The 26,165-nt window shown below is 43.5% G+C and overlaps 1 protein-coding gene across 4 annotated transcripts in view; it reads left to right on the forward strand.

Annotated features, from left to right (window-relative positions):
- Positions 1–19,591, forward strand: part of CEP350 (centrosomal protein 350) — an 80,133-nt gene extending 60,542 nt beyond the window's left edge. For all 4 annotated transcript variants that reach the window (XM_067300605.1, XM_067300604.1, XM_067300607.1 and 1 more), the window contains 8 exons: positions 2,501–2,661; positions 3,149–3,285; positions 4,078–4,160; positions 5,103–7,186; positions 8,233–8,634; positions 8,723–8,869; positions 10,044–10,166; positions 15,559–19,591. In XM_067300605.1, coding sequence (XP_067156706.1) covers positions 2,501–2,661; positions 3,149–3,285; positions 4,078–4,160; positions 5,103–7,186; positions 8,233–8,634; positions 8,723–8,869; positions 10,044–10,166; positions 15,559–15,723 — 3,302 coding nt within the window. In that variant the 3' untranslated portion in view covers positions 15,724–19,591. The remainder of the gene's footprint in view (positions 1–2,500; positions 2,662–3,148; positions 3,286–4,077; positions 4,161–5,102; positions 7,187–8,232; positions 8,635–8,722; positions 8,870–10,043; positions 10,167–15,558) is intronic.
- The last annotated feature ends 6,574 nt before the right edge of the window (positions 19,592–26,165 follow it).

Here is a 26,165-nt window from a genome sequence, read left to right on the forward strand (position 1 = left end):
AACCCTTCTGTACTTTTAGCTTCTAAAATGTCTTGTACTCCACAATACAGTTTTGATAGCATCATAAAATACTTTTCATTAGCAAATGAGTTTGCGTTCTCTTCCTGCTTGATCTTTTTGATTCCTTAAATAATTAGTAAGTCTTCAGTGGAAAAAAAATTGGTGGTTTGACTGCATGTACTGACTGATGTCCATAATTGCTGGCTAGCTTTGCTAGCTTACTTGCATCTCCAGTCTTTTTAGTGCCTGGTATAGCCAACTTAATAATCTTTTATGTCTTTTCTTGGGTAATATGTATGCAAGTCCAATAAAAACAGTAATTGAGACAGCTGTTCTTCTGCTGGATATAGAAATGAATACATAACAGCTAGGTTTGCATTGTATTAGCATTCTTGTATTGGCATTCTGTCTGTAGGGCACTTTGCAACACAGGTAAGCATTCAGCAACTTGATCAAGTTATCTTCAAGTTCTGACTGAGAAATCACACAAGGAAGCCATTAGGAAAAGTATAGGAAGCAACAGTGGTCATGAAAATAAACTTTCAAAATAAAGTATTTGCAATCTTTGATCATTTCAAACACCAGATAAATGTATCAAGGAGGGAAAGGTAGATCAGGATGGTGCTGGTTTCCCAATGAATCATTTTGTTGTTAAGGAGACAAATCTTCCAAGCTGCTGAGTGGTAATGAAGTCATTACCTTGTTAGTCCTGATGCGTGCGTAGACAAGATCAACAAAGATGAAAGCATATGCAGATCTTTCCCTTATGACTTGATCAATAAAAGCTATAATTACACGGCAGTCACTTACCATGCAGGAGGAGGAGTTAATCACAGTAGCATCATAAAGTACTCCCGATTAGCAAGTGAGATTCCATTCTTTTCGTGTTTTTTTTTTTTTTAATTCCCTAAATGGTTAACAACAGACGTTAATGGAAAAAGAATACAGTAGTTTGATTGTATTTACTGGCTGCAGTTGATGAAATCCTTCATTATGGCTATTTGTTGCTTTGTGAAGTGAGATTGATTAGCAAAATGTCCTGCTGTTCCTGCTAGCTTACCAGATAGTAACGGTGACTTACTTTCTTAGACGTTTCAGGGAAGTAGGTGGGGTTTATGAGCATCTAAGCTTTTTGGTCCAGAAAACAGCATAGAAAATACTGAGTATTAGAAAAGCAAACCAGCATGGATACGTCAGTTAGGAGCTGGCTGCTATAGAAGAGGAATGGGGACATCAGCCACAGGAAGGAGCTTCCAGTAAGACTATGTCAGATAAATATTTTGAAGAATTCTTGATATTTAATTGTGGCAGCACCAGTCTGGGACCAGGATCTTATTTTGCTCTATGTTGGTATAAGTTTAAAATAAGAAGCAAGGGGATGTAATCAGGTGGGTAGGGAAGAATAAATAATGAGACACTGAGGCAATCTTTCTATAAGGTCTGAGAGGTCTGAGACACCCAGAGGTCATTAGAACAGCAGTAATAAAAGTAGCAGAGTTACTGGTAGAATGTGATTATCCAGTAGGGAACAGATCTAAGTAGCTGGGAACAGTGTCCCAAGAGAACAGAAGCAGGATACCATAAAAAAGGGTTGGGAGGCCAGGCTGCAGGGAGTTCTGGGGATGGAGGGGAACAGAATAGACCTTATTAAAATTGCGAAGGAAAATTATTTAAAAAAAAAAAAAAAAAAAAAAAAAAAAAAAAAAAACTTGTTCAGATGGAAAATAGCTGCAGTCACTAATGGTATCATAGCAGGGTCTGTGAAATTGAGCTTGGAGCAAGGGTATTCCAAGTAGCATTATATGGGATATCATTTGGCAGTCCAGCTTGTGTCTAAACTCAACACCTCCTCCTTCATCCTGAATAAATTGACATCCAGAGGCCTGCAGTGAAATGTCTACATTGTTCAAACTGACTCTCCTTCCTACTGTCATGCAGTCAGTTCTCTCATAGATGTATTTAGTTTAGGTCTGGAAAATCTAAATTGGTGGGAAACCAAATCTGCTTTTGGAGTCTGCTATTCCAAGTGAAATTCTCATCAGTAAAGTGTACTTTGTAGCCTGAAACTGTATATAGTGATTGTAAAAATCTTTCAAATGTGTTTTTGTTATGCATCTTTTAGTTGTCATATTTTCAAATACATCAGAAAATGTTAATTTTTGCAGCCGCTGATGTGATAAGGAGTTAATAAAGTAGCAGCATGAACATGGGCAGCTGACATGAACAAGTGTGGTAATAAGTTACTGAATGTATCAGAGCCCTTCTCTCTCTTTTCTAAATTAAATAAGATGTAAGACTTTTTCTTTCATATGTTGTATAGTAGTGTTATGAATTTGGGATTCCACTTTAGAAGTCTTGATATGTTGAGATTAACTTGCTGAAATTAAATTCTTTCATATTCACTTGGACAGTGTTTTATATTTACTAAATGACTATTCAGTGCTTTGAGTAACACTATTCTGTAGTAAGTTATTTAAAGGCTAAAACTAAGCTTTTTCAGAAACCACATCTGACCAGAGTGACATTGAAGGCCGGATCAGAGCCCTGAAGGATGAACTACGAAAAAGGAAATCTGTGGTTTATCAGCTGAAAAAGGAACAAAAAAAGAGACAAAAGGAGAGACTGAAAGCCCAGGAGGCCAGTTTGATCAAGCAACTAGAGGTTAGGAACAGGGGGAAGAAGGGCAAAGTAAAAGTCAGATTGTTACCCTTGGATAAATCATTATACTGCGGACGTTGCTGACGGAATATTGTATCAACAGCTGTGAAGGACTTATTGTGGTAGGAGTGTGACTGTATTCTGCCCATTTAACCATTTTCAATAATGAACCAGAGCCCCTGTGGCAAAAATGTTATTTCCTTTAAAATTTATAGCCTTAATGGGATACTAGCAATGTTCAGGTGGTTTATGTATATTTTTACACATTAGTAACCTAGCTGGGAATGCTAATGTGAATCTGAAAGTTTTAATATTTTACTTTGAAGAACAAATTATAACTGTGGAGCTTTAGGAAGTTAAATATGTTGCTTTACATAAAAAGTGTCCTTCGAGTAGTCGAGGCTGTGCTGCATTCATTTGATAGGTTTTGTTTGCTGAACCGTAGTTACATCTTAGTAGATTAATAGCCATACTTGTTTTTCATGCTTAGTCATACGATGAGTTCATCAAGAAGACTGAAGCAGAGCTGAGCCAAGATCTGGAGACATCGCCCACGGCCAAACCTCAGATTAAAACTCCATCCTCAGCTGCTGAAAAGCCTAAGATCAAGGCACCACCACTCCATAGGTAACTGGGATTTCTTCTTTTTCTTTTTTTTAACTGAGATTATTCTGAAACAGCAATGAATGCTGTTTTAGCAGAAACCTATACTGCAAGGAAACCTGGTAACTGCTGTTCTCCTCAAATCACTGGATGGTAGCTGTATCCTATCTGCTGGTATCACATTTGCTGGTCTCATCAGACCCAAAACAGATTAGATACACTGCCGCTATAATCATATGCATCTCACTTCTGTCCTGCCCTGTCTTGCAAGTCCTATTCTCAAATTGCTATTGAAAAGTAATTTCTCATTGCGTAAATATGTGTCAAAAGGTGTTATGGGCTACTGACATGAAGGAATTTCTTCCCATTCTGGTCACCCATCTTGCCTGCTGCACTGTGTAAGGCAAACTATTCACCTTTGCAACTTAAATCTGGTTTAGATCTTACATTTTAAAAGGTAGATAATTCAACAGACTTCTGCAATTCATAATACGTTTTCCAGGTGTTTCATTTCCTCCAGCAGATGGTGCAATTTTAGTGCACTTAAGTTAAAAAAAATTTTTTTTTTGTTTTCTTTTTAACTGCAAAAAGGCAAAAGTTCGTGATTAACCTTTTAGAAAGTGGCCCATTCCAGGACTTGCCAAACCCTTCTCTCTGCCCCATTCCTGTTTTCGAGGTTCACTTTGTTCTCTTAGTATGCTACATTATATTATCATTGGTATGGTATTATAATCATAGATGCTTGTATTTCCATTTTTATCTTTTAAATAAGTCTGTTGTAACCATGGTTCACTGAATTTGATTTTTCAACCTTAGGCCTGAGACAGCAAAGAATTGGAAATCACTGGCTGAATCGGAGCGATCCAGAGCATCTCTGGAATCCATTGCAGAGCATGGAGGTATGTAACTGGAAGAATCGATGCTACAGATGAAAATCTCAGATGACTGTTTTAATCTTTAAACTTTCCTTCTTGTTTCAAGAAGGGGTTTTAAGAGAGCATGCAGACTTCATAAATAAAATCATAATGCACAAGTTATATTTTTTACTCTTCCATGTTTACACTTATTTGCAGTATTTCAGGGGTGGAGGTTCTTAAGTTATGGCATTTTCCCCCCTTCAAAAAATTCTAAAACCTCACAGTACTTGGCTCCCTTATTTTAAAGGAATTCTGTAGTGAGAAAAATCCAAAATGTTGTTGATGGAAGATGCTATATCTATAAAATAATTAAAACTAAAACTACAGTAGGTGGTTGGCTTTTTGTTCATGCTTTATTGTTTCCGTTTAGTAGGCTTCTTCTGTTGCTGTTTCCTGAATATTCAGTATTTAATATTGTTCTTGCTGAGGTTTGTGTGAAACCATAATTGCATGACAGCCTTTTTCCTTTCTTTGTTTCCTGTACCTTTATCACTTGAGAAAAATATGCTTAAGGAAACCAAAAACAATGAAAGCTTTAGGAATAGGTATTTAGTAGTAGATATTTTCCAGGTACTCTTTAATATTTTGCTGCCAATCGTTATCTAATCATTATCTACCATTTTAATCTTGCTTGTTTTTATATGACTTCCAAACACGTAACTGAGCCCTTGTCTTGGGATTGTATTGTATGATATTATGAAATACCAGTGCAAGGAAAGAAATGGAAGAAAGTGCTAGAGCCCTGGAACTGAAAATGTTGCCCATATTCATTGGACAACCTAGAAATATTTGTTTCCAGGGCACTGGTTGCTATCCCTTAGCATAGAAACCTTGATGTTAAGTTTGTTGCCTGTGGTTGCAGTTTTCCATAAGACAATGTAGGCTATACTGTCTGCTATGATTCACTTTTTCTTTTCCTTCAAGATGCTGTGTCATCAAGGACCGAGAGATCTCTGTCTGGGCACTCCAAGAAGGTGGTTGCAACAGATGTTCATGCAGAAGAACCTTCTCAAACATCATCCTTGGTTTTGAAGTCAGCAAGGAGGTCCAGAGCAGAATCTGGCGATTCCTTAGATAATGTGTCCTCATTGCCTCTTCTCAAAGACATAAAAGACATTAGCAGGATATCCCATGGGTCTGTGAACAATATGGTAAATACATCCAGTGATGAGACTATCTTCAGTCATAAATCTGAGATACAGGAAGACATACAGTACATAAAATCAGAAGAATATGAGCTTGAAGAGTCTCACGTCAAGCCTTTGGAGAATTCTGATGTCTTGTTGATGTTAGATAAAGAGCAGGAGAGCTTACTGGACATCCTTCAAAAGAAAGTTCTCTGTTCCGAAAATGAACAGTTTCAGAAGGAACCTTTTGGCTTGAGTGTGAAAAGTCTTCATGGTACAGAAGAAATCTTAGACCAGAGACTGACAGACAAAGATACCAGAACTGGACAAAGTGTAGAAGAATCTTCTCACAAACTGAGCAAATCTGCTGAGGAAAAAAATTATCTGCTTTCAGAACAAGCCTTTACTCAAAAAGAGCAATCGTACGTTGAAGACTTTGAGGGATCCTTCCCTAGAAAAGAGGCATCAGTTGAAGAAACGCTTCTTGTGGAAAATTACAAAGATGACTTTGAAGTGTCTCTTCTCTCCCCAAAAGGGGACACTCAGTCCCTGAGAGAACAGTCACAGGACACACAAACCAACAGAAGCAGGTCCACCAGCCTTGGCAGTGATGGTGACATCAGTGAATACCTCAGTGACAGATCTCTCTCCCTCTCTGGCAGCATGCATTCAGAGAGATTATTAGAACTTAAGTCACCAACGGAATTTATAAAAAATAATGAACGCAGAGATGTGGAGAAAGAACAGGCTGCTATTGAATCACCACTGTGGGCCTCCGCTTTGATCTTAGAAGAAACAGACAGTTTGCTAAATTTCAGTATTGGTGATAGGGTACTTGTGAGTAAAGTCCAGCCTGGAACGTTGCGATTCAAAGGTCTGACCAAGTTTGCCAAAGGGTTTTGGGCTGGTGTGGAGTTGGATAAACCAGAAGGAAACAATAATGGAACTTATGATGGTATAAAATATTTTGATTGCAAAGAAAAGCATGGTATTTTTGCTCCTCCTCAAAAAATCTCTCATATTACAGAAAGTATTGATAGCCATTTAGACACAAATAAGGATGAAGACTCATTTTTTGATGATAGACTGGGCAAGCAACACAAAGCTGAGCAGAAAGACGAAGGAAGTTCCAAATCTGGCCAAGAAGAAGAAAGCCAGAGAAGAGATGCAACAGAGAACTATTCCCAGGATGAAGGTCCTGCAGACACAGCTGTTTTAGAAGCCTCAGCTGGGGAAAGGGTAGATGAGGACTCTTGTTCTGAAGCAAGCAACATAAAGGAGGTCTCTGTAGCTACTGAATCGCTTGCCCAAGAACAATCTGTGGTGGATTATCTGAAGCATGCTGCAAAAGAAGAGGCCAACCTTGCTCCTCCCATTTCTGGGGTCATGGAGAAGATTTCCACTGCTCATTTGGAAGACATCTCAGATTTTTTTTCTGAAAAACTGGAGAGGCAGAAGACATTGGGGGAAGAATGTGCTGAAAAGTTAGATGATCTCTCTCCTGGAATTCTGGAGAAGCCTTCAACTCCCCTTCTGGATTTGCTGACAAAAGAGAAGAACCAATTAGAAGCCCAGCTTAGACTACCACTTAGAGAGGAAGAAAAGTCAAAAAAACAGCTAGAAAAGGTCAGTTTGCTGACAGACAGTTTCCTCAGAGATTTTGTGAAAGACACAGTCAATCAGCTACAGCAAATAAAGAAGGTCAGGAATGAGAAAATCCAACTTAGCAACCAAGAGCTCTGTGACATGAAGGAAGAATCCAGTACCCCAGCCCAGCATGTGAAAGAGCTGATTCCTGATGGCCTGAATAACTTTTTTCTAAGTTCTGATTTGGAAGATGAAAGAGAAGAACTTTCCTCCCCAGACATGTGTCCCAGACCAGTGAGTAACAGATATCTTGCATTGGTTTTTAAGAGTTGATAATTCGTTTGATTAATGATGGTTGAATCTGAAGAATGGAGTGTGGCACCAGTTTTTTTGTTTATTTTCTCCCAAGTTGTATTTGGTGATGTGGAGAGTGTGTGTATGTATGTGTCTACATATGTGTTCTTTCATGTATCCCATTTCACAGCTCGCTTTGGTAGCTCTTGAGTTGTGTGAAAGATATTTTAGCACATGAGAAGGTGAAAATTATTTCATTTAGGTTGCATTCTGCTTACATGTTCAGTTTGTATTTCATCCTTACACCCATTTTTTTTGTTTTAAAAATGTGCAAGTATGGTGGACTGTAAACTTATCTCTGCCTACTCTCCATATGAAGTAATCATTCTCTAACATAATTAGTTGCAATAGAGATCATTAAGTTGTCAGACTGCTCTATCCACTGAACTAATATATCATGAATAGTGGAAGTTCAAGCTTCCTCAGAGCAGCCATTAATGATACAGATACAGGACTTGGCCTCTCTGCTGAAGATCCCAGTAAACCTGGCTGCTCTGCCATTGATCTCAATATATTATTATCACAGAAAATATCAGCTTGTTTCACCAATATGAACATTGGCTCAGTCACTGAAACAGCCATCACCTGCTAAAAGCTTTTAGGCTGTTGATTTAGATCTGACTGAGACTGTTGGTAAGTGAAGTAAAAAGTTGTATGTCACATTATCAATTTTTAAACCACCCAGCCTTTCATAAACAGTTAAACATTAGGGCAGACTGAGCAGGAACACACAGTCTTTTTTTAAGCTCTAGAGGGACCCTCTGAAAGCATTCATCAGGAATGGTAGAAAACCCAAGTGTTTGAGTTGAAGCATTTCTGACTTTACTGTGGGTTATTTATTGTCTTTGAGAGAATTACGGTAGAGCATTTATATATATATCACCAATTATATCAGTAGTGCATTTAAAAAACTAATTATGTTGAATGTCTGATAGGCAACAGTGTGGCACCACTTCTGTGTTTACTCTGTTACTCTTAATCCATAGGAGAGCCCAGTGTTTGGTGCCAGTGGTCAGGAAGAGCTTGCCAAGAGACTGGCAGAGCTGGAGCTCAATCGGGAGTTCCTGAGTGTGCTGGGAGATGATCAAGACTGGTTTGATGAGGACTATGGCTTGAGTTCCCGTAAAGTCCAGCAGAAGCAAGCTGAAGAAACAGCAGTGCTGGCCAAGGTAGAACCACAGAAAGTACCAACAAAGCCGTGTGAGGAGCCTTTGGCGGTCCCTCATACTGCAGTGGAGGTAGAAGGTATGGTACATGCAGCAGCTGAGGAACTCTGGAAGCTGAAAGAGCTGGGTCATGATCTTCAAAGTTTCAGCCTTCCTACGGATCTTAGTGATACCACCAAAGAGCAGGACATGGAGATGGTAAACAAGCAGGTTTATAAAAAGGTACTATCTTAAGGCTTTTTGTACTTGCCCTTTGAATGTTTACCGTGAGCAGCAGAAGTTTTTAATTTTTACTTCTTTCTTTGTAAAGGCTGTATTTGACTTAACAAGAGAGATCTTTGGGGAAATCTTTGCTGAGGATCCTAATCTAAATCAGCCTATTTGGATGAAACCGTGTAGGATCACGTCTGCTTACTTTCGCCGAGTAAAGGATCCAAATGATCTGGATGAAATCAAGGTAGGAAATCTTTCTTATATAGGGAAAGTGAGATGAAAAATCTTGTACTGCCACCTGCCTGAGGGTTAAAAGATCATAACAGATGCATCCAGTAAGATACGAGTTGAGAAGAGAAATGAAATGAGCAACCGGAATCTGTAGGAAGGGGGTTTGTAAAAAGGGCCCTTTTTACTCAACAGATTTGCCTTCCTCTCTTTTTGGCTGACACTAGTTGCTTTTAAACCATAGTTGTCTTTGCAGAACTAGCAGGACAACCTTGGTTGTCCATACGAAATTGGTATGCTGACAGACGGCTGCTTTAGCAGATTTCAGTGGAGCTCTGTGTGTGTATATTGGCATGAATCGAATTGCAGGATTGGGCCAAATGGGATGAGCTGAATTTTATGCTCAGACACACCTGTGCCAACCTCTCTGAGGATGGTGGGAGTTGCTGAGATGGACCCACAGGTTGACTGGTGAGGGCACTGCTGTATTTGGCAAGCCAAATTAGGTCTCCTGTTACCGGTGGTAGTGTTCAAGAAAAGACAAAACTCCAGAAAGCTAGAGCCTGACTGGGGCTAGGTTAACCTTGCAGGGCTGGACATTAGGGGAAGAACTGTTTCGCTTAGTGCTCAACAAAGCACTTCCGTACAGCTCCTCAGGACATAAATGAAAACTCCCAGCTGTACTGTTTCTTCTGAAGTTGTTTTTTGGACTATATTTTCATTAAGCTGTTCAAGATACATGTTAACTCTTAGAAAGTCAGAAATAGTATCTTGATCTCCCCTGCCCCTGCTCTCCCTCCGAAGACTTTGAAAAGTGGGGGGAAGTAGGGGGGAGAGCACAGGCATAGGACAGGAAGGACACCAGACTCCCACCTACTTTTCTCTAATGTCTTCCCATAAACTGAATTGTCATAAAACCTCCTGTTTATTAAACTATTTACATGAAAGTTATTGTTCTCAAGATCACTGCAGCAATGGGTGTCACTTTTTTTTCCAGCTTTGTGTTTAATAATCGTTCTGCTTATGTAATGCTGCTTCAAAGACATCACGCACGGAAAAGATTTACAGTGGAAATGTCCCTTGGCTAAACTGAAACATTCCATAATCTGACTTTTCAAGGCAGGTACTCTGTGCATACAATTCATTTCTTTGTTCAAATATGATAACAACTCATCTTTTCTGTTCTGTAGAGCTTCATTGCAGCTGAAGTGCTGAAGTTGTTCAGTCTGAGGAAGGAGCCTAATCACAAAACAGACTGGCAGAAGATGATGAAATTTGGGCGGAAGAAACGGGACAGAGTTGATCATATACTGGTCAGTGGTTGAAAATATTGTTTGCGGATCAAATGATCAGATATTGTTTCCATATTGAAATATGATATATGATCATACCTTCAGTGTTTGATCATATTACCTACAGAACAGAATGTGTACATGAGTTCTTAATGGAAGGTATTTAATTTTAGAGAGCACCCTGTTGACAAAAACAGAAATCCAGTGCCAGTGAAATAAGGTGACTCAAGTGACTTCACTGTTCATACCTACTGATTTGACAGGAGGAGAAATTTGCACATTCCCAAAGTTTTGAAGCATGAATTTACAGAGGGAAGCATTGGAATACTTGATGGAAAGGAGAGTAGACTTTTTCTTTGGGATGGGATTATGTTTTCCTTTTTACCTTTAATTAAAAATGCTTTTATTTTGAAGTAATATTGTTTAATTGGAGATAGCGATACCGAGAACGCAGCAGACCAGAATGCTCACCAAATTCAACTGAAGGGCTGCAGAAGTGTTCAGGTTAAAATAGCAACGATTCAAAGAGACTGTATAGGATGTTATTCTCCCTAACGCAATGTAACCAGTCTGCCAGATGGTACCCACAGCTAAGCAATTCCTCAAAGCTAAGCAATGAACAGGGCTTCTACTCCTATAGTACTTACATTAACTAGTGAATGCAGCTGCCACTGGGGGTGAGACGGTTCCAGTGTTAAAATTTACATAAGATAGAGTGTGTCTGGTTGTATGTTACTTTTTGAAAGTTACTTGCTATGTTATCTTACAGGATGATTAATACCTCTATTGGGCATAATGATAGTGAAGGTTCTGCTTGGGAACATGAGTTGTCATTAACATCGTGCTTCACTTAATTATGTCTGAAACTGATTCCACACGTGCGTGCACATAAGTAACTTCAAGCCATGGCTTGCATGGTCTTCTAATTGCCCATTAGTGGAAGGTTTCTGACAGAGGGTTTTTTTGAGGGGTTTGATTTGAATTGTATGTAAATAAGAATGTTTACAAACAGGACCTGCAGGTCCTAGGGTGCTTGATTTTGGGATGTGGAGGCTGTTACAGCATGCTCAAAAAAGTCTTATGTTTAGATCCCTGAGAGAATTTAATAGTACAACCATTATGCTTGTGTACCAGTTTAAGACATCTACTCCTAATTTCTGTGAACCATATCCAGAAAGAAAGTTTCCCAGCTGGAAGAATTTGTTCCAGCTGAAAGCATCCAAAGTGCTTTAGGTGAATTGAGTTTGAAAATTTGCACAGTGGGACACAGTGAGTTGAGACAATCCGGTCCACAATTTGCATATAGACCCAGACATCAGAGATTAATGCAGCTCTGACTAGTTTGCTCTAATAAATAGTTTAATGTGTTTAATCTTATTTTGTTCTCACAAGAGTATGGTAATAAAATTTAGCCGAAGGCTGGGAATAACTCTGTGAAACCTGCTGCATGCCTTGCTTTAGGTACAGGGCAGTCCCAGTGGCACTGCTACCAAATTTATGCCGTAATGTAAACTGCAAGTCAGAGAAACTTCTAACTGAAAACCTAGGGAGATGATGTTCAATTTCTTTTATGTTGTTTTATTAAAATCTCTTTAAAACACTAGGTAGCTGGATAGCTTTCTCTGTTTCCAAATCAGCCGCCTCTTACACCAGCATCATTGTTAGCAATCTTTTTCTGCCAGTGGTGAAAAAACTCACCTTCTGCTCCTTTTTTGTAGCACTGGATAACTTGACTGTTAACTTGGATCAGACATCATTCTCCTCAGAAAGCATTTGTAATGGAATTTCTTAACAGAAACTCTCTGATCTCTTGGATAGTTGCTCTGGTTATTCTTAACATTTTCAGCAAATCTTGGCTTTCAGCAAACAAGTACGGGAGATTCACATTTATGAAAAGCTACTTTGTCTGAAATCAAGTTTAAAAATGTTTAGATGTTTACTTTCTTCTTCCCGTGTTCCCTAGTGTTATAACCTTTATCTTGTGTATTCTCTCTCTGCTTTGGGGGAGAATCTCAAATGCGCAGATCCATTGAGGTGCTGCGTTTGGGTACCTCATTGCTGTTTGCACCTTTCAAAACCTCTCTTTAAACTACAGGGGGTCCCCTCATATCTCCTTCTTTAAGTGTAAGTACTAACAATAGATTGTTTTCTCTACTTTTTTTTTTTCACTTGGGTCTTCAGTCAAAACTCCTTTCACTGACTTGCATGGGACTAGACCAAACTGTGCCATGGCTGCTCCCCCCCTTCCCCATTGCTATTATTTGGAGGAAGCAAAGCTCACAGGACCTATGCCAGACCTATGCCTTTAGTTTTCACACTGGAGATGCCTGCTGACAGACTGCTGAAAAGTACCTCATCTTCTGGCCTGTTGATTTAAGGGCTAAAACATTTCTCTCTGTGCAATGTGAACCCTGCAAAGCTGTTTCCTGTAAGACTGACTTTAATTGGAAGCCCACTTCTGATTGAAGCCCCCCAGCTCCTATGATCTAAACCCATGGGAAGTGCAGCAGTAAGAAGAGAAACAAAGCCTGCTCATATGCACGGCAGTGCATCTTAAGATTTCCAAAAATTCTGAGAGTTAAGTACTGTTAAATGTACCTGTGTGCCTTTTTGTTAGGGGCATTCTTCCAGGGCAGTAGTTTACTTCTGGATTTTAGTTATTTTCAGCCTCCCACATGACTGAGTGATTCCTTAAATGTAACTTACTTCCTGATATCAAATACATAAAGTTTTACTTTTGTCATGAGAATGTGCAAGAGCTTAAATATTGTGAATGTGCTGAAGGCAATGCAAAGCCCACTTCCATGCAAGACAGTATATTCACCAAATATAGGCAAACTGTGTCTCCCTTGCTTGCGTTTTGTGGTAATACAACAAATGGATCAAATGTTGCCCAGTCAAAGCAGTTGCAACTGCCTCAGCTCAGATGTCTGCAGTTAGGGCTACAAAGCAGCATGACGGTTTCCACGCATGTTTTGAATACAAGACTTGCCTGCAGCTACAAATTGCACATTCACTTATTTTTCCAAAAGCACAGTCAAAGAAGACCTTCTTAGTGCCAAAGAAAACTCTGCTCTCTGCCTCGGAGAAAGAAAAGGGCAGAAGAATGATAGAGGCAAGAGAAAATTAATCACTGATACCAACACATATATTTTCCCCCCTTGGTCTTTCTGCTGCTGTCCAACACCCAGCCTTTCTCTCTGCCTTGATCAAGTTACCTTGTCCTCTCCCTTTTTCTTGTATTTGTCATCCCATGTATCTTTTTTCCTTCCCAAGCAGAGAAAAGGAACAGTCTTATCAAGTTGTCACAGGTGAGACACAATAAACGACAACTCATAGGGGATCTGGATATTGGAGTTTACTTAAGAACCACTGAGATTAGAGCTTTTTTACCCTGCTTGATTATTTCACTCTCTCACTTATGTTCACTAGGTCTCAGCTTGCCTTCCAAGCTGGGAGATTGCTGCTGGCCCAAGAAGGTCAGGCAGAAAGTCGCATTAGTTGGTGCTGTGCAGCTGCTTGCAGTTACCAGTCTCAGGCGTCGCTGGCCAAGGTCTCTGGGCATCCCCCAGCATTTGTCTCCATCCAGTCTCCCTGATCTTCAGGATTTTCCCCCCAGCCAGAATCTTCACCTTCCCTTTTCAGGCCCCCTTCTTTCCAAGACCGCTTCTGCTTTTTGGGAGCCCTTCTTTTCAGCGCCATCTCTTCTGTCGAGAAACCAAGCCTACAGTTTTCCCCATCTAAGTAGTCTATGTGCAGATCAGCCTCTTTACTGGTGCTTCTGTCTCATGTGTCTTTATTAATGGGAGGATATGGGACATGCCACTCTTGTTTAGTCCAGGGGCTATCAGAATTTACAACCAGCCTACACCGGTTGCAGCTAGCAAGGAGCAGACTTTTGCTTAAGAGTTCAGAATTTCAGTTTTGGACATTCATGTCCACACACACATGCCCATTTATCTGCTGCCTGTTAGCGTTCACATTGTAAGCTTTTTTTTTTTTTTTTTTTTTTGCCTATGACACACATTCAATTTTGATTGCTAGTGTTGTTGCTTCTTGCTTGTAAAAGTGTAATGAAGCCATTGCACCTCATCTTTGACAGCAGCATGGGAAATGAGGGCTGTGACAAAGACCAATGTTTGCCTTTCTTGCAGAAAACAAAACATTGTGTTTTGTACAGCAGTGGTAGCACAGAGATGTGTAAGCACATAGTGTGATTCTTCCAAAGCTGTTTGAGAACAAGGTTCCTGCCCTTTTCCCCAAACTCTCTTAACAGAAAGAGAAAGGAGCTGTCAGATGGAGAACACTTGTGTAACTGAGGCCTTACAAAAGGCTAAAACCCTTGGAAGCAGTGCCAGTTCTCTGGGGTTCCCATGGCAGCCTGGTCTTGGGCCTTCACACTCTGTTGGGGTTATTGAATCATCATTCTGCAACAGTGGCTGTCACCCTTAAAATAGGCAATTTTCTGTGCACTTGAGCCTCAAACTAAAGGGAGGAAGAGCATATTGGAGCTGTAGCTCTTGCACTTTCTTTAGAGCTCAGTGTGTAGGATTTATGGTCAGAGGTGGCTGAGCAGTGGAAGAGTTTTCGGCGGGTGTTCTTCAGCATTTTAAATGTAACGAGTGACGTTTGTACCTGCTCTTTCTTTTGAGAAAGTTTGAGCTTTGTTGGAATGAATCTGTGATAGCAAAATGGTCACTAGAACAAGTTTTTAGGGGTAAGATTAACTGGAGGTGTGCAATTCGGAGAGACATCTGATAAAGACTTGATTTGCTGAATGAAATTATATATTCCTGTCTGTTACTAAAGCATCTATTTGCCAGCAACCAGTGAAACAGGGCATTTTGTCAACAGTTTAGGAATAGAAGGAAATAAATACCTGTTGAGTTATTATTTTAGTTGTAATCAGCACAAAGTTCAATTTGCAATAATGCTTTCAAATCCAATGAAGCATGGTGTATTCTGTGCAAATGAGCTACAATACTGTCATACAACAACCAGTTAATGTTGCTTCTTGCAAATACACATCAGTATAATCAGCTTCTTGCAAATGTGCAATTAAAGGTTTTGGGGGTTTGTTCTTCTTGAGTTCATTCTGTTGGTCAAGAATGATTCATCATATCCTATTCCTGCAAAAGATTTTTTCTTGAAAGAGCTCAAGTAATGGGAACTCCTTTAAAAGGAATGGTATGGTGAAAGGTAGAAAATGTTCATGCAGTGCAGTAACCTGCTTTGAATAGATCTGCATTTGTTTTGCTATTCCAAGTGTTTCCTGTAATCTTTTATGAAGACAGTTGTGTTGTTAGCAGATATAGACTGTTTTGGACTCTTCCTAGAACTTTTCAGGGGATATTATCTTAGAACAACAGAATTGCAATATTTGTGTTTTGTCTTTTCCTTTCTACCCTCCAAGGTGCAGGAACTTCATGAGGAAGAAGCACAGTGGGTGAATTACGACGAGGATGAACTGTGTGTAAAGATGCAGTTGGCAGATGGGATCTTTGAGGCCTTAATCAGAGACACTGTTGATGTACTGAACCAGATAAATGAGAAACAGAGGAGATTACTGCTTGTGTGACAGCGCTGAAAATAAAGCTAGAAGCTGTATAACCTCTGAGTCACGGGCCTTTCTGACTCCTGACACACTCTCCACCTTGCAAGCATGCTGCTGGACTTCTATGCGTGGGTTTTAAAGGCAGTTCAGATGTGATTAAAGGAATCTGAATTTACATCCTCTGCTGCTAGAGACCTTGCACCGGATTTATTTTTTGAAACAAGCTGATGCCTCACTTGAGGCTGCGTTGTGGAGCGCTCAGACTGTTCTCATGCCAATGCAATATGCCACATAACTGTCAGCAGCTGTCTGTGGCCCCTGCCTGGGGCTTTGACATTCGGCTTGTGCCCTGAAAGGGCTGGGTTAAGTTGGGATATTGGCTATTTGGCTGGAATGGCTGTCAGCCATCAGTACTCAAGTTGTCTTTAGAAATGTGAGTCATTTGGAGAAGAAATGGTTTGGCCAGGTTTTGGTCATAAATGGATACTTACCATACTGAACAGTGTTATAGTCTTAACACCTCTCCTCCTGCAGCCCTAACAATGTGCATCAGTTTCTTCTGCTCCAGAGCCCATTTAATTTCATTCTCTCCAAAGCCGGTTTTCGTCTGTCTTCCTGTGATGTAGTACCAAATAATGGTACCAGTTATCCAGGAAAAGTAGGTGATGTTGCTTTCTGCATTCAAGTAAAGAATTCTGTTTTTTTTCCTATGTAACTTGCTTCAGTCCAGAGGTGGAGCAAGATAAAGGCCACCTAACGTCAAGGGTAAAAGATGAGCCTGTGGACAACTTTCCTCCTATCATGTAGCACTTCTTCACTTCCTCGAGTGCCAGCTGCTCCTAGATAATGGATACTCAGGATTCTCTCAGGCACGAGACATGCAGGAGTGGAAAATATTTCTTCAAAAAAAAAAATTGGCCTTCTATCCCTCAGCTTTCTCCCTTGCTGTCACCTATTAAATTGGAGAAGCCGTTACTTGAATAATTTGGGGAGAAAAGTGTATTCACCAAAGAAAGTGGTGTCCAGTGCTTGACTGTCTGCATGTTTTGTGCTTGTGTTTTTTTTTTTTCTTTAATTTATTTTCAGATAATTTATTGAGTGGGTTATAGGAGAGTGTCCTGTGCAGAGGTTGCACCGTCTTATGTTTTGAGACAGCAGAACTTGAGAACGCATCTGTTCTGGTGACTTCCAGAGTCTGTATCCTTTGCACAAAAACTCCAGCTTCTTGAGGGTGGGAAGCAAAAGTAGGACTAGGAATGGAGCCTCTTCGCAACTGATTCAGAGCCGATGGAGAGTTGAAGGGACTGAGCTGAAGAAAAGATGTGAAACTTCCCTGCTCCATCTGTTTCCTTGTTCTCCCAGAACTCCTAGGCCGTAGGCAGCCATTCTGTGGTTTGTTTGGTGCTGGGTTCAACTGCAGTGTCCTTCAACTGCAGTATCCTTCTTCAGAGTGCTCTTTCCTAATCTGTCCCTCCCATCCTTGTGTTTTTCTTGGACGAACACAGACAATCTGGGGTCAAATGTTGTTGCCTTAATAGTGGATGTCCTGATTGCTAACTTGGCTGAGACCCAGAGGGGTGTCAGATTCTCTGGACAAGCTGGAGTGTAGAGGGACACTTTGAAGCCTGCTTGGAGGCACCCCAAAGATGCAGTAGTCCATGATAGGCATGATGGGGAGATCTCTTCACAGTTTCTTTCATCTGCTTGTTTCTTGGGCTTCCTGCTAGGCATACCTCTGCTACTTCTCCATTATGTTTTCTCTTTTCCACCTTTTATTTTTGGAAAACTATCATTGGAATATTTGCATTTTGCACAATGACACACAGCTGGTAATTCTTCAGGGACAGCACTGGGAAATGTTGGATTTGTCAGAGGTCCAAGCAGATTCTCAGATGTAGTATTGCCAGCACCTCAGTTGTGAGTTAATGGTGAGCCATATTCATGGGAGCTTAATGAGTGAAAGAACAAGGAGGAGGTAATGGTGTATAGGAACACCTCCAAAGGGGCATGTGCTTGTCTGTCCCACAGTAGTGGCCTTTCTGGCTGGCTGGAAGTCAAGTGGTCTTGGTGGAGCATTGTTCAGCTTTTTTCCTTAGGTGATTCGCTTGTCCTCGTAAAGTGTCATGATGCTGAACTGTGAAATTATCAAATTCTTATGATGGAAGCAAACTAAAGCTGCTGCATTTAACCAGCATGGTGTCACTAATTGGGTCACTGCCTCAGATTCCCTTTCCTGGGCGTATCTTTTTCAACAGAGATGATTGTTATTTTTATAGGTAGCAATTATGGAAAAGAGGGCAGAAACCTGCAGTGTAGGTTTGTGGCTTGAGTATCACAGAAATGAAAAGATAGTTTCCGTTCCCTAGATAATGTGGCCAGCGCTGAGACAGAAAGATGCCCAGTATCACTGAGGTTTTTCAGCTGCCCTGCGGGGTTGGCGGGGTTGTTTTTGGTATGTGCGCCAACAGGGGGAAGGTTGTACAGTTGGCCTGCTGAGGTACCAGGGACCACTGGAGATCATATGCCTGTTGTCTTGCTGATTTGGATCGGCAGTAGTTTAGTACCTTCAACAGAAACAGTAGCTGTCTTTACAACTCTTTGGGCAGAAGGAAATTGTGTATAAGGAATGGTTTTATTCCTTTGCAAGCATCACCGTTTATTTTTGGTAGCAATTCCTGACAGGAGCAACCCTAAAAAGACTTGAACGTATATGAGTTACCTTCTCAATACCTCAAGTGTATTGAGTTACTTTGGATACTAGGAGTGATGATGATTGAGATGGAGCAGTGGTCTGTCTAGGCCGCAGTTGATGACAAAGAGATACGGGGAAGTCCGAGTATTATAAACAGAGGCTGAATTCTGTATTTCTTCCCTCTCCCCAACCTTGCCATTGTAAGAACGAAATCATACCATTGGGTCCTGGTTATCTGAGTCATCAAGGCCAAGAAATTGTTTTGAAACCTGAAAGCTGGTCGGAGTGGCGGCTGTCGTCACTGTGGAGATGGGATCCCCTTTTCAGAAAGATCTCAGTGCCAGGCGGGCAAGCCCGGGATCGCGCGGACGAAGAGCGCAAGCACCTCTCTCACGGCAGGATGCTTCCTGAGCTAAGCTGTGGAATAGTAGTACTTTCACCGTTCAGAAAAGGCTTGTTGCTCGTAAGGTGTAATGATGGATTGAAAAATCCTATCTTGTTCACTTTCCTTTCTTGAAAAAGTGGCCTTAGCTTTTTGCAATACTTGAATAAGTGCGTACCTGCAGAAGATCTTCAGTAGCACAGTGATAGAGACCTTTTAAGTAACTATTCTGCAAGGAACTGAGTACAGTTCTGACTTTCATATCCCTTTGCTACCTTAAGAATATTAGGAAAATAAAATACTTTTGAGCAGAGAAACAGTTGAATCTTATAAGGTATTTAGTGCATCTGAAGTGTTTACAAATCGACTAAAATGGAGAAAAGCAAACTATTGAACTTATTTGTAATTTAAACATTAAATGCAAAAATATATACAGATGAAAGGGGAATACTGTAATTAACCTGCATTTAATAGTTTTTTTCCTTGACTTTGCAGAGCCTTTTGATACACATTTGCAAAGCCGCCTTTTGGGAGGCTCCGTCTCCCTGTGTACTGTATTGTGGAGATATTAGAAAGAAACCCGTTTACTGTGTATGTGTAAATAACCTGGTAACTTGGTTTTTGGGCCAGTTTCAGCTAATGTTCACATGCAAAGCAGCTTTGCACAGTAGACAGACCCAAGGATGCGGAAGGGTTTTTGTAATTAAGAACTGTAAAATAACCAGGGTGGTCCCTGTGTACACCAGTGTAAATATCTTTGGTAACTGAAATGTACTTTAAGAGAATAAAATCTGTAAATAAACTGATTTATAAATTAATCTTGTTTCCTGTTCTTTATAAAATGGAGTTTTATAATTACCCAAATGGTTGCTAATTCTGAAGGTGTCCTGGAGATTTGTCCCTTGCACATTCCCCTTTCTGTCTGATGCTGTCCTTGGGATGCCAACCACAGTCCATGAAATCCCATTAGAGTTGCCTTGATTATAATGATACATTATTAGAATTTCCTCATTGTTAAAGCTGACTATTGATAAAAGCAAAACCAGAAAATAGCACAGCTTAATCATTGCAGAAATGCACTACATGATCTTGCTGGGGGAAAACAAATTATTCTTGGCGTATGTTTATTTAAAACAGGTTTTAAAAAATCGTGGTTTAAAACATTTTTAAAAGATACAGCCTTTATGTTAAACAATTGGCTTGGAATTAAATTTGTCAGAGCCTAAGCCTTGTTTCAGGTCCCTCAATTAGGTTCCTAAATGTTTGCAGTTCTCTAAAGCTGCTGTTATTAGCTCTGATCATCTGTTCACTCAGGGGCAAACGTTGTTCTCTGGAAACTTTAATTTATTGGTGGAACTTTCCTAAAGCTTTGTGGTTTCCTTTCTCCTCCGGCTGCTCCTTGGAGAGTGTCCAGAGCTGCAAGAAATCCATTTTAATGCGTGAAGGGTACCGAAGCTCTGTCAGGGGGCGGCTGAACAGTCGTGCTGCCGAACTACGGACATGTGGGCACGCGGCAACTGAACGGCAGCAGCAGTCATTACAGGTAACAACAACGGCAAGGGGCAGCATGAAATGTGTAAGACCAAGTGCGCTTATCGAGCCTTTTCAATGCCGAGAGCCGCTGTTGCATCTTTCTCTACCATGTTTTGATGCCGTTTATTAATATATAGCCTCTCATAAAAAGTTTTGCTTTCCATTTAGTGAGAAATGGATGTAGAAAATGTTTTCTCCAGGCAAATTACTGCAGTTTCGAATTTCTCAGCTCAAGTGTTTAGTTTCACAGATTTAATTAAATCAGTTTTGCCAGGGGAAGGGAGGTTTAAGCAGGTCTAAGGCTAGCAAGCTTGCACATTAAACTCGCGCAGTTCACAGTGTAGACTCACAGATTCTTGATTAGGTGTATGCATGTGTGCCGTAAGCAGCCTACAGAAGACAACGTTGGTCTGTGTGACTGTCTGGGTCGTGTGCGGGTATTTGTGCGTTATAAGGATTAATGCATGCAAACAGAACCAAAGGCATTGCAGTGTGTGCTGAGCAGTGACCTGCTCTTTCTTTAATAGGCACCTCGTCTTGGAGGAAGACTCGACACGCTCAGGCGCTCACGGGGAGGCTGTCTTGCTGCAGTCCCGCGGTGCTGGGGGGCAGCAGGAATAGTCCCCCGCGCAGCGAGCGGCGCCGCCGCCCTCTGCTGCATCGCAAGTCGGCCCCGGAAGCACGTCACGGCCCTCAGAGCTCCGGGGGTTTGAGCAAGCCGGAGCACGGCAGCAGAGCGCTTGCTGTCTGAAGGGCCGAAACAAAGCGGCCCTGGCACCCGTGTGCTCTCGTTAACAAAAAGCAAAAGAGCATCCGTGGCACTTTTTTTCCTTGCCCTGCAGCTATTTTGCTCTCCGAGCCCTGTGTTTTAGGGCAGTGATCTACTTGCAGCTGTCAGCATCCATCCCTGGAAGTGGCTCAGGATGCATTTCACGTTGAAAAAATTGATCTGTACTTCCTTGGCTAAAGAACTGGCTTCACTTAAAAAAAGGCGGGGGGGCCTGAGTGGTGGGAACATTGCCACGACTCTGGCAAGTGACACAGCAAACTGCTGCATTGTTCCTCCCGTCCTTACCCGAGATGCCCAGTAATCGGCTTGATGAAGGCTCTAATTTCCTCATTTGCAAATCCACGTTGCTTCATTTTTGGCACTGACTTTCTACCGTGGTGTTTATGCAACTCTTCCCAGAAAACTGACAGAACGCAGCTGCATTGCAAAGGCTTTGAAAGCCGTTTCACCCGTGGACTTGCTACCCAGTGCAGCTCCTGGGTTGGGCAAAGGCAGGCTGGGACCTTCCCGAAGGCAGCAGTTAAACACGCTGTTTGGAGCGGGACTCTCTTGCCGTCTCTGTTCCCGGGATGCCATCCATCTCCCTCTGGGAGGTGGTGCCAGCTGCGGGCATTGCACAGCTTGGCGGGATGCTGCATTGCACAGCACTTGAAAAGCTGACTCTGCTCCAAGCTTGTGTGTGTCCTGCATAGCCCAAGGCCCTCTGCAGTGCCCGGGCCCTCGTTAACAGGGGCCGCGGAAGAAAAGGAGCCGGTGGGAAGCTGCTGAATGCCGGCAGCTCTCTTCAGAGCACAGGAAGGAGAGGAGAGAGGGCTGCTTGGCCTGCTGTGCTGGCGCCCGGCCCAGCGCAGGGGCCCGTGGCAGGCAGAAATGCAGATGAGCTGTAATGATTTTGAAAGCATGCGGCTCTCTCGGGGATGCGGATCCCGGCAACACGGGCCGGGGGGGGGAGGGAAAGAGATTCTGCAAAGTCTTAAATCTATAGCAAGCAGAACGTATAGCCCCAGACCTGCACCTTCCTCCTCCTCCCAGGTAAGGCCCCACAAAAATTTGGAGGGACAGGAGCTCTATTTGGCAGGAGAGCGAGGGTTGGGCAGGAGCGGGGCGTTTTGCCTGGCAAGTGCACTTCGTGAGGCTGACCAGAAACAGGTCTGGTTGGTTCCTGCTCTGAATATTTCTCTCAGCCTAGTTTTCCAGTCCTGTAGTCCGACTGTGCTAAACCTCTGCTGTGTCCCTTGGGCTGCACCCCTCCTCGTGTGGCTTCTGCTGGCAGGGTGACCGCCCGGGGATATCGGTGCTGACCGAAAATGGGGTTTTGTCTTCAATTTGCTGGAAGTGGAATTAACCGGCGGTTCTGGGGGATTAATATAGCAGCGTCCTGGACACAGTCCAAGTTTTTTCTTGCACCTTCGCCTGGGTGTGCTGAAAGTGTCTTCTGCCAAGCTGCAGTGTTGGGTAGTATGTGGTGGCACAAGGGCACTGTGGAGAAATGGCCAGGGCTGCAGGGGTGGGGGGACAACAGCAGACATTTGAGCTGAAAGCCTTTCTAAATGGATTTTGTTTTATTTTATTCCAGCCAAATAAGGGAGACTGCGGGAGGAGCTCAGGGAGAAGCCTGGATTCAGTGGCCCTGTCCCGCTGCACCTTGACTGGCTGCGTCACTTGACGGAGATGATGGAGACAGCATGGGTCGGTGAGCCTGAGACTTGGGCGCCAGTGCTTCACAGGTGGGAACTTGCTTATGTTGCAGGACTACTGCCCCGGAAAGAGAGGATTGCCCTATTGTCACCTCTGTGGCATTCTCCGTTTCAAGCACTGCAATTAAACCAGTTGCCAGATGATGATGTGGCAAATTTGGTGGTGTGGCCTCCTCCGATCTGCTCCTGGAAGCTGGGCAGGTGAGTTAGAGTGGAAAACATCTGCTCTGTGCATCCCGGGTAGTGGTGATGATTTATAAGGAGGGACTTCGAGTAGATCTGAAATTTATGGGTGAAACGTTTCCAACCCTGACGTACCAAACACAGCATCTGTCCCTTCCACTCCCCCCCACCTCCTTCCAGAAATGATGGTCGAAGAGCTGATGCTGCCCTTTCAAGCAGGGGTGAATCAGCAGATTCTGTGAATAGCAGAGAGGGGCTGGGACTGCTACGGTATTTCTGCAGACACCGAGTACGTGAATGCATTCATCACATCCTGAGAATGCACCCCGGATTTTCTTTTACGTTTATTGTTATTATAGGGTTCTTGGGCTGGAAAGGTAGATCTCAAGCAAACGTAAGCAGGCCTGTCTCACACGGTCGGCAATCATCGGCTGCCGGCTGTGTCTACAAGGGGGTTTCCTGCTAGTCATGGGTGTTACCCCAGCAGAGCCTGTGCAGGCTGTGGGAAGCTGCCAGGGTTCAAAGCCACCCTGTGTGTCATTCCTGCATGTGGCATCGCAGCAAAGCCGTGGAAGGTGGCAGGTTTATCACAAAGCTCTTGCTGAAGGTGGTGTCTGAGAACTGTGTCAGTGAAGGCGTGACTTGATTCCCGGTAGAAAAGGGTCACCTTGACTTGGAGTGTCCCAGCTGACTTTGTCAGGCTGGGAGGTGGTCGATGGCAAAATTTCCACTCGCAGTCTGAGATTGTTTGGAAATGCTAATCAGGGAAATGAGGCTTTTTTATCTAGAGAAGTGCCACACTTTAAGCAGTGCTATACTGAAAATTCAGACTGAGGAGGACTTCACTGATTTCATCAATCCCTCACATAAAAGCCAGAGAGAAAACTTGCAAAGTTACTGTGGCTGGTTTTTCAAGGGCATCTTAGAGGAGATGGATGCTAACTTCCCTGAACGGCTTCCAGCATGCCAGGGCCAGGTGACAGTGTTGCCGGCTCTCGTGACTGTATCATGACTCTCGCATTAGTTGCATGTTTTTCTTGGAGTCAGTTCCTGGAATCACACAATTAGGTAGGAACATATTCTTTAATTTCCAATTAAGAAAGTCCATTTGCAGTGCCAAAAAGAGATGAGAAGTAGGATTGTCCTGTTCCGGGACCTTCAAAACTACAGGGAAGCGAGAAGGCCCTGAGTTGTCTTACTCTGTCATTTTTGAGCTGTTGGTGTTTTGCAGCCAGATTCATGCTTTTAAATTTTGATAATAAAGCCCTTTCCACATTTTTCAAAATCCTGTTCCATAGAGTCCTCTCAGACAGTTCGGTGGTTGAATACACAGAAATCCAGCTGGTCTTTTCCCTCCTCTCTAACCCAGTGCAGAACATACCAGAGTGGTATGTTCTTCACCTCTGTGAAAACGATCCATTTTGGGTGCAAGAAACAAGTTCGTCAGGGCTTAAAAGATTTCAGTGGGTTCTTGGTGGCCTTTGAGGATCTCAGCCTGTTGGTCTTGCCCAACCATCACTGATAACCTCACTGTGATAACCTAATCAAGCCCATGAGTGCATTGACTTTGGGGAAAGATTCCTGCTGGCTGTTAGTCTGGGGAAGAAGCTTTACGAGCTGACAAGCTCTGGCTTAACGAGCTAAAGCCACCGCTCAGCTGGCACATGGGGACCTGTGCAAAGCTGGAAACTCTCCAGTGGTCCTAAGCCCTTGTCCTTGGAGCATAGGAGTGAAGCATGTCTCTGCCCTGAGCTGAGTCTGTTATTCTCAAATTTGTCTTAAAAAGGGATATTTTAAAATCTCTGCTTCACCCGTGACTTTCGATGCATGTGCTTCTTGCCAGGGTGTTCTGCAGTGAAAACCCAGCTCTGCCCCGGTCTGGGCAGAGGAGAAGCCTGCTCTCGTCCTTCGCCTTACGGTTAAAGGGGAAAAGGCTGTGCGGGCAGGACTGTGCCTGGAAAGCCCCCACGCCCTGCCCGTGGATGAGGGTGTTCCCCGGCCTGCCCTGCCTTCCCGGCCCTGCGAGCAAGGGACGAGGAAGGGACGTGCCGGCCTGGCACAAGGGTCACCGGCTCCCCGGGCAGCCGGAAGCAGGAGCATCCCCGCCCCTCGGCTTTGGCGGATGAGCAACCTCATGGCTCACCTCGAAAGGAGCCGGAGACCCGAGGTGCGGGCTCTCACTGTCCACCTTCGGATGGGTCCGAAAAAAGGGTTCAAGGAATTTGGGCTCCCTGGGAGGGAGGATGCTGGCAGCTACGCTGGTGCCGAGCTCCCCTCTCCTTTGCTGTGATAACCTAATGCTGTGATAACCTCATCAAGGCCATGAGCCCTTAACGTAAGGCCTTCAGCTGAGGGTGAGACAAGGGTGGTTTCATCTCAAAGCGTGGAGCTGGGCTGTCACAACAGCTCCCCCGAACAGAAGAAGGGGCAGCCTCAGGTTGGCTTTTTGTCTTTTTAAGGGTCGGGCGGGTAAAAGTAAGTTGCTGCAGTGTCCCTAGCAGTAGACGGTGGCCGCCCTTCAGAGCATCTTCATCAGGCCAGCCTGGAAACCTCTCCCTCCTCCTCCTCTCCTGCCGGGGCAAGGCTCGCCTCGCTGAGGCTCGTTTTTCTAGCGCGGCAAGTCGGCCTAAAACGCCTAGGTGGAGCCCCGTGCGGCTAATGGGCCAGCAGCCCTGAGAGCGACGGGCACCGCTAATGACAGGGGTGCTGCAGCCTCCCGGCTGCGGGGCGCAGGAGGCGCGGGGCCGGCGACGGCTGCGGCTCCCTCTGCGCCAGGGCCGTGCCGGCGGCGCCCCGGGGCGCTGTGCAACGGGCATCTTCCGCGTCGGGGCCGGCTGACGCCCGTGCGCACAGGTGTGCGTGCGTGGCTGCACGCCCGCTGGCCGGCCGCCCTGGGAGCACGCCACGGCGGCCGGGCGGAGACGCTCGCAGGGACACCAAGCACCGCTCGCCGTAGAGGGCCGGGCCCCAAATCCCTGCTTTTCGCAGTGACTTTTCTACGTATTGACTGGTTAAAGCAGGGGCTGCGGCTCGAGGTGTCCCAGCTTGCGCGGGACGGCGCCGGGCACCTGCAGCCTGACGGCCACCTGCTCCATCCCTCGGGGGAGGAGGGCTGGGGCATTTGGGGGAGTCCCCACTCCGCGCTGGGGGCGCGGGGCTGGCCCCAGCAGTGTGCCCTCGATGACGTAA

The sequence above is a fragment of the Apteryx mantelli genome, chromosome 8, assembly GCF_036417845.1.
Source record: "Apteryx mantelli isolate bAptMan1 chromosome 8, bAptMan1.hap1, whole genome shotgun sequence".
In the NCBI taxonomy this organism is placed as follows: domain Eukaryota; kingdom Metazoa; phylum Chordata; class Aves; order Apterygiformes; family Apterygidae; genus Apteryx; species Apteryx mantelli.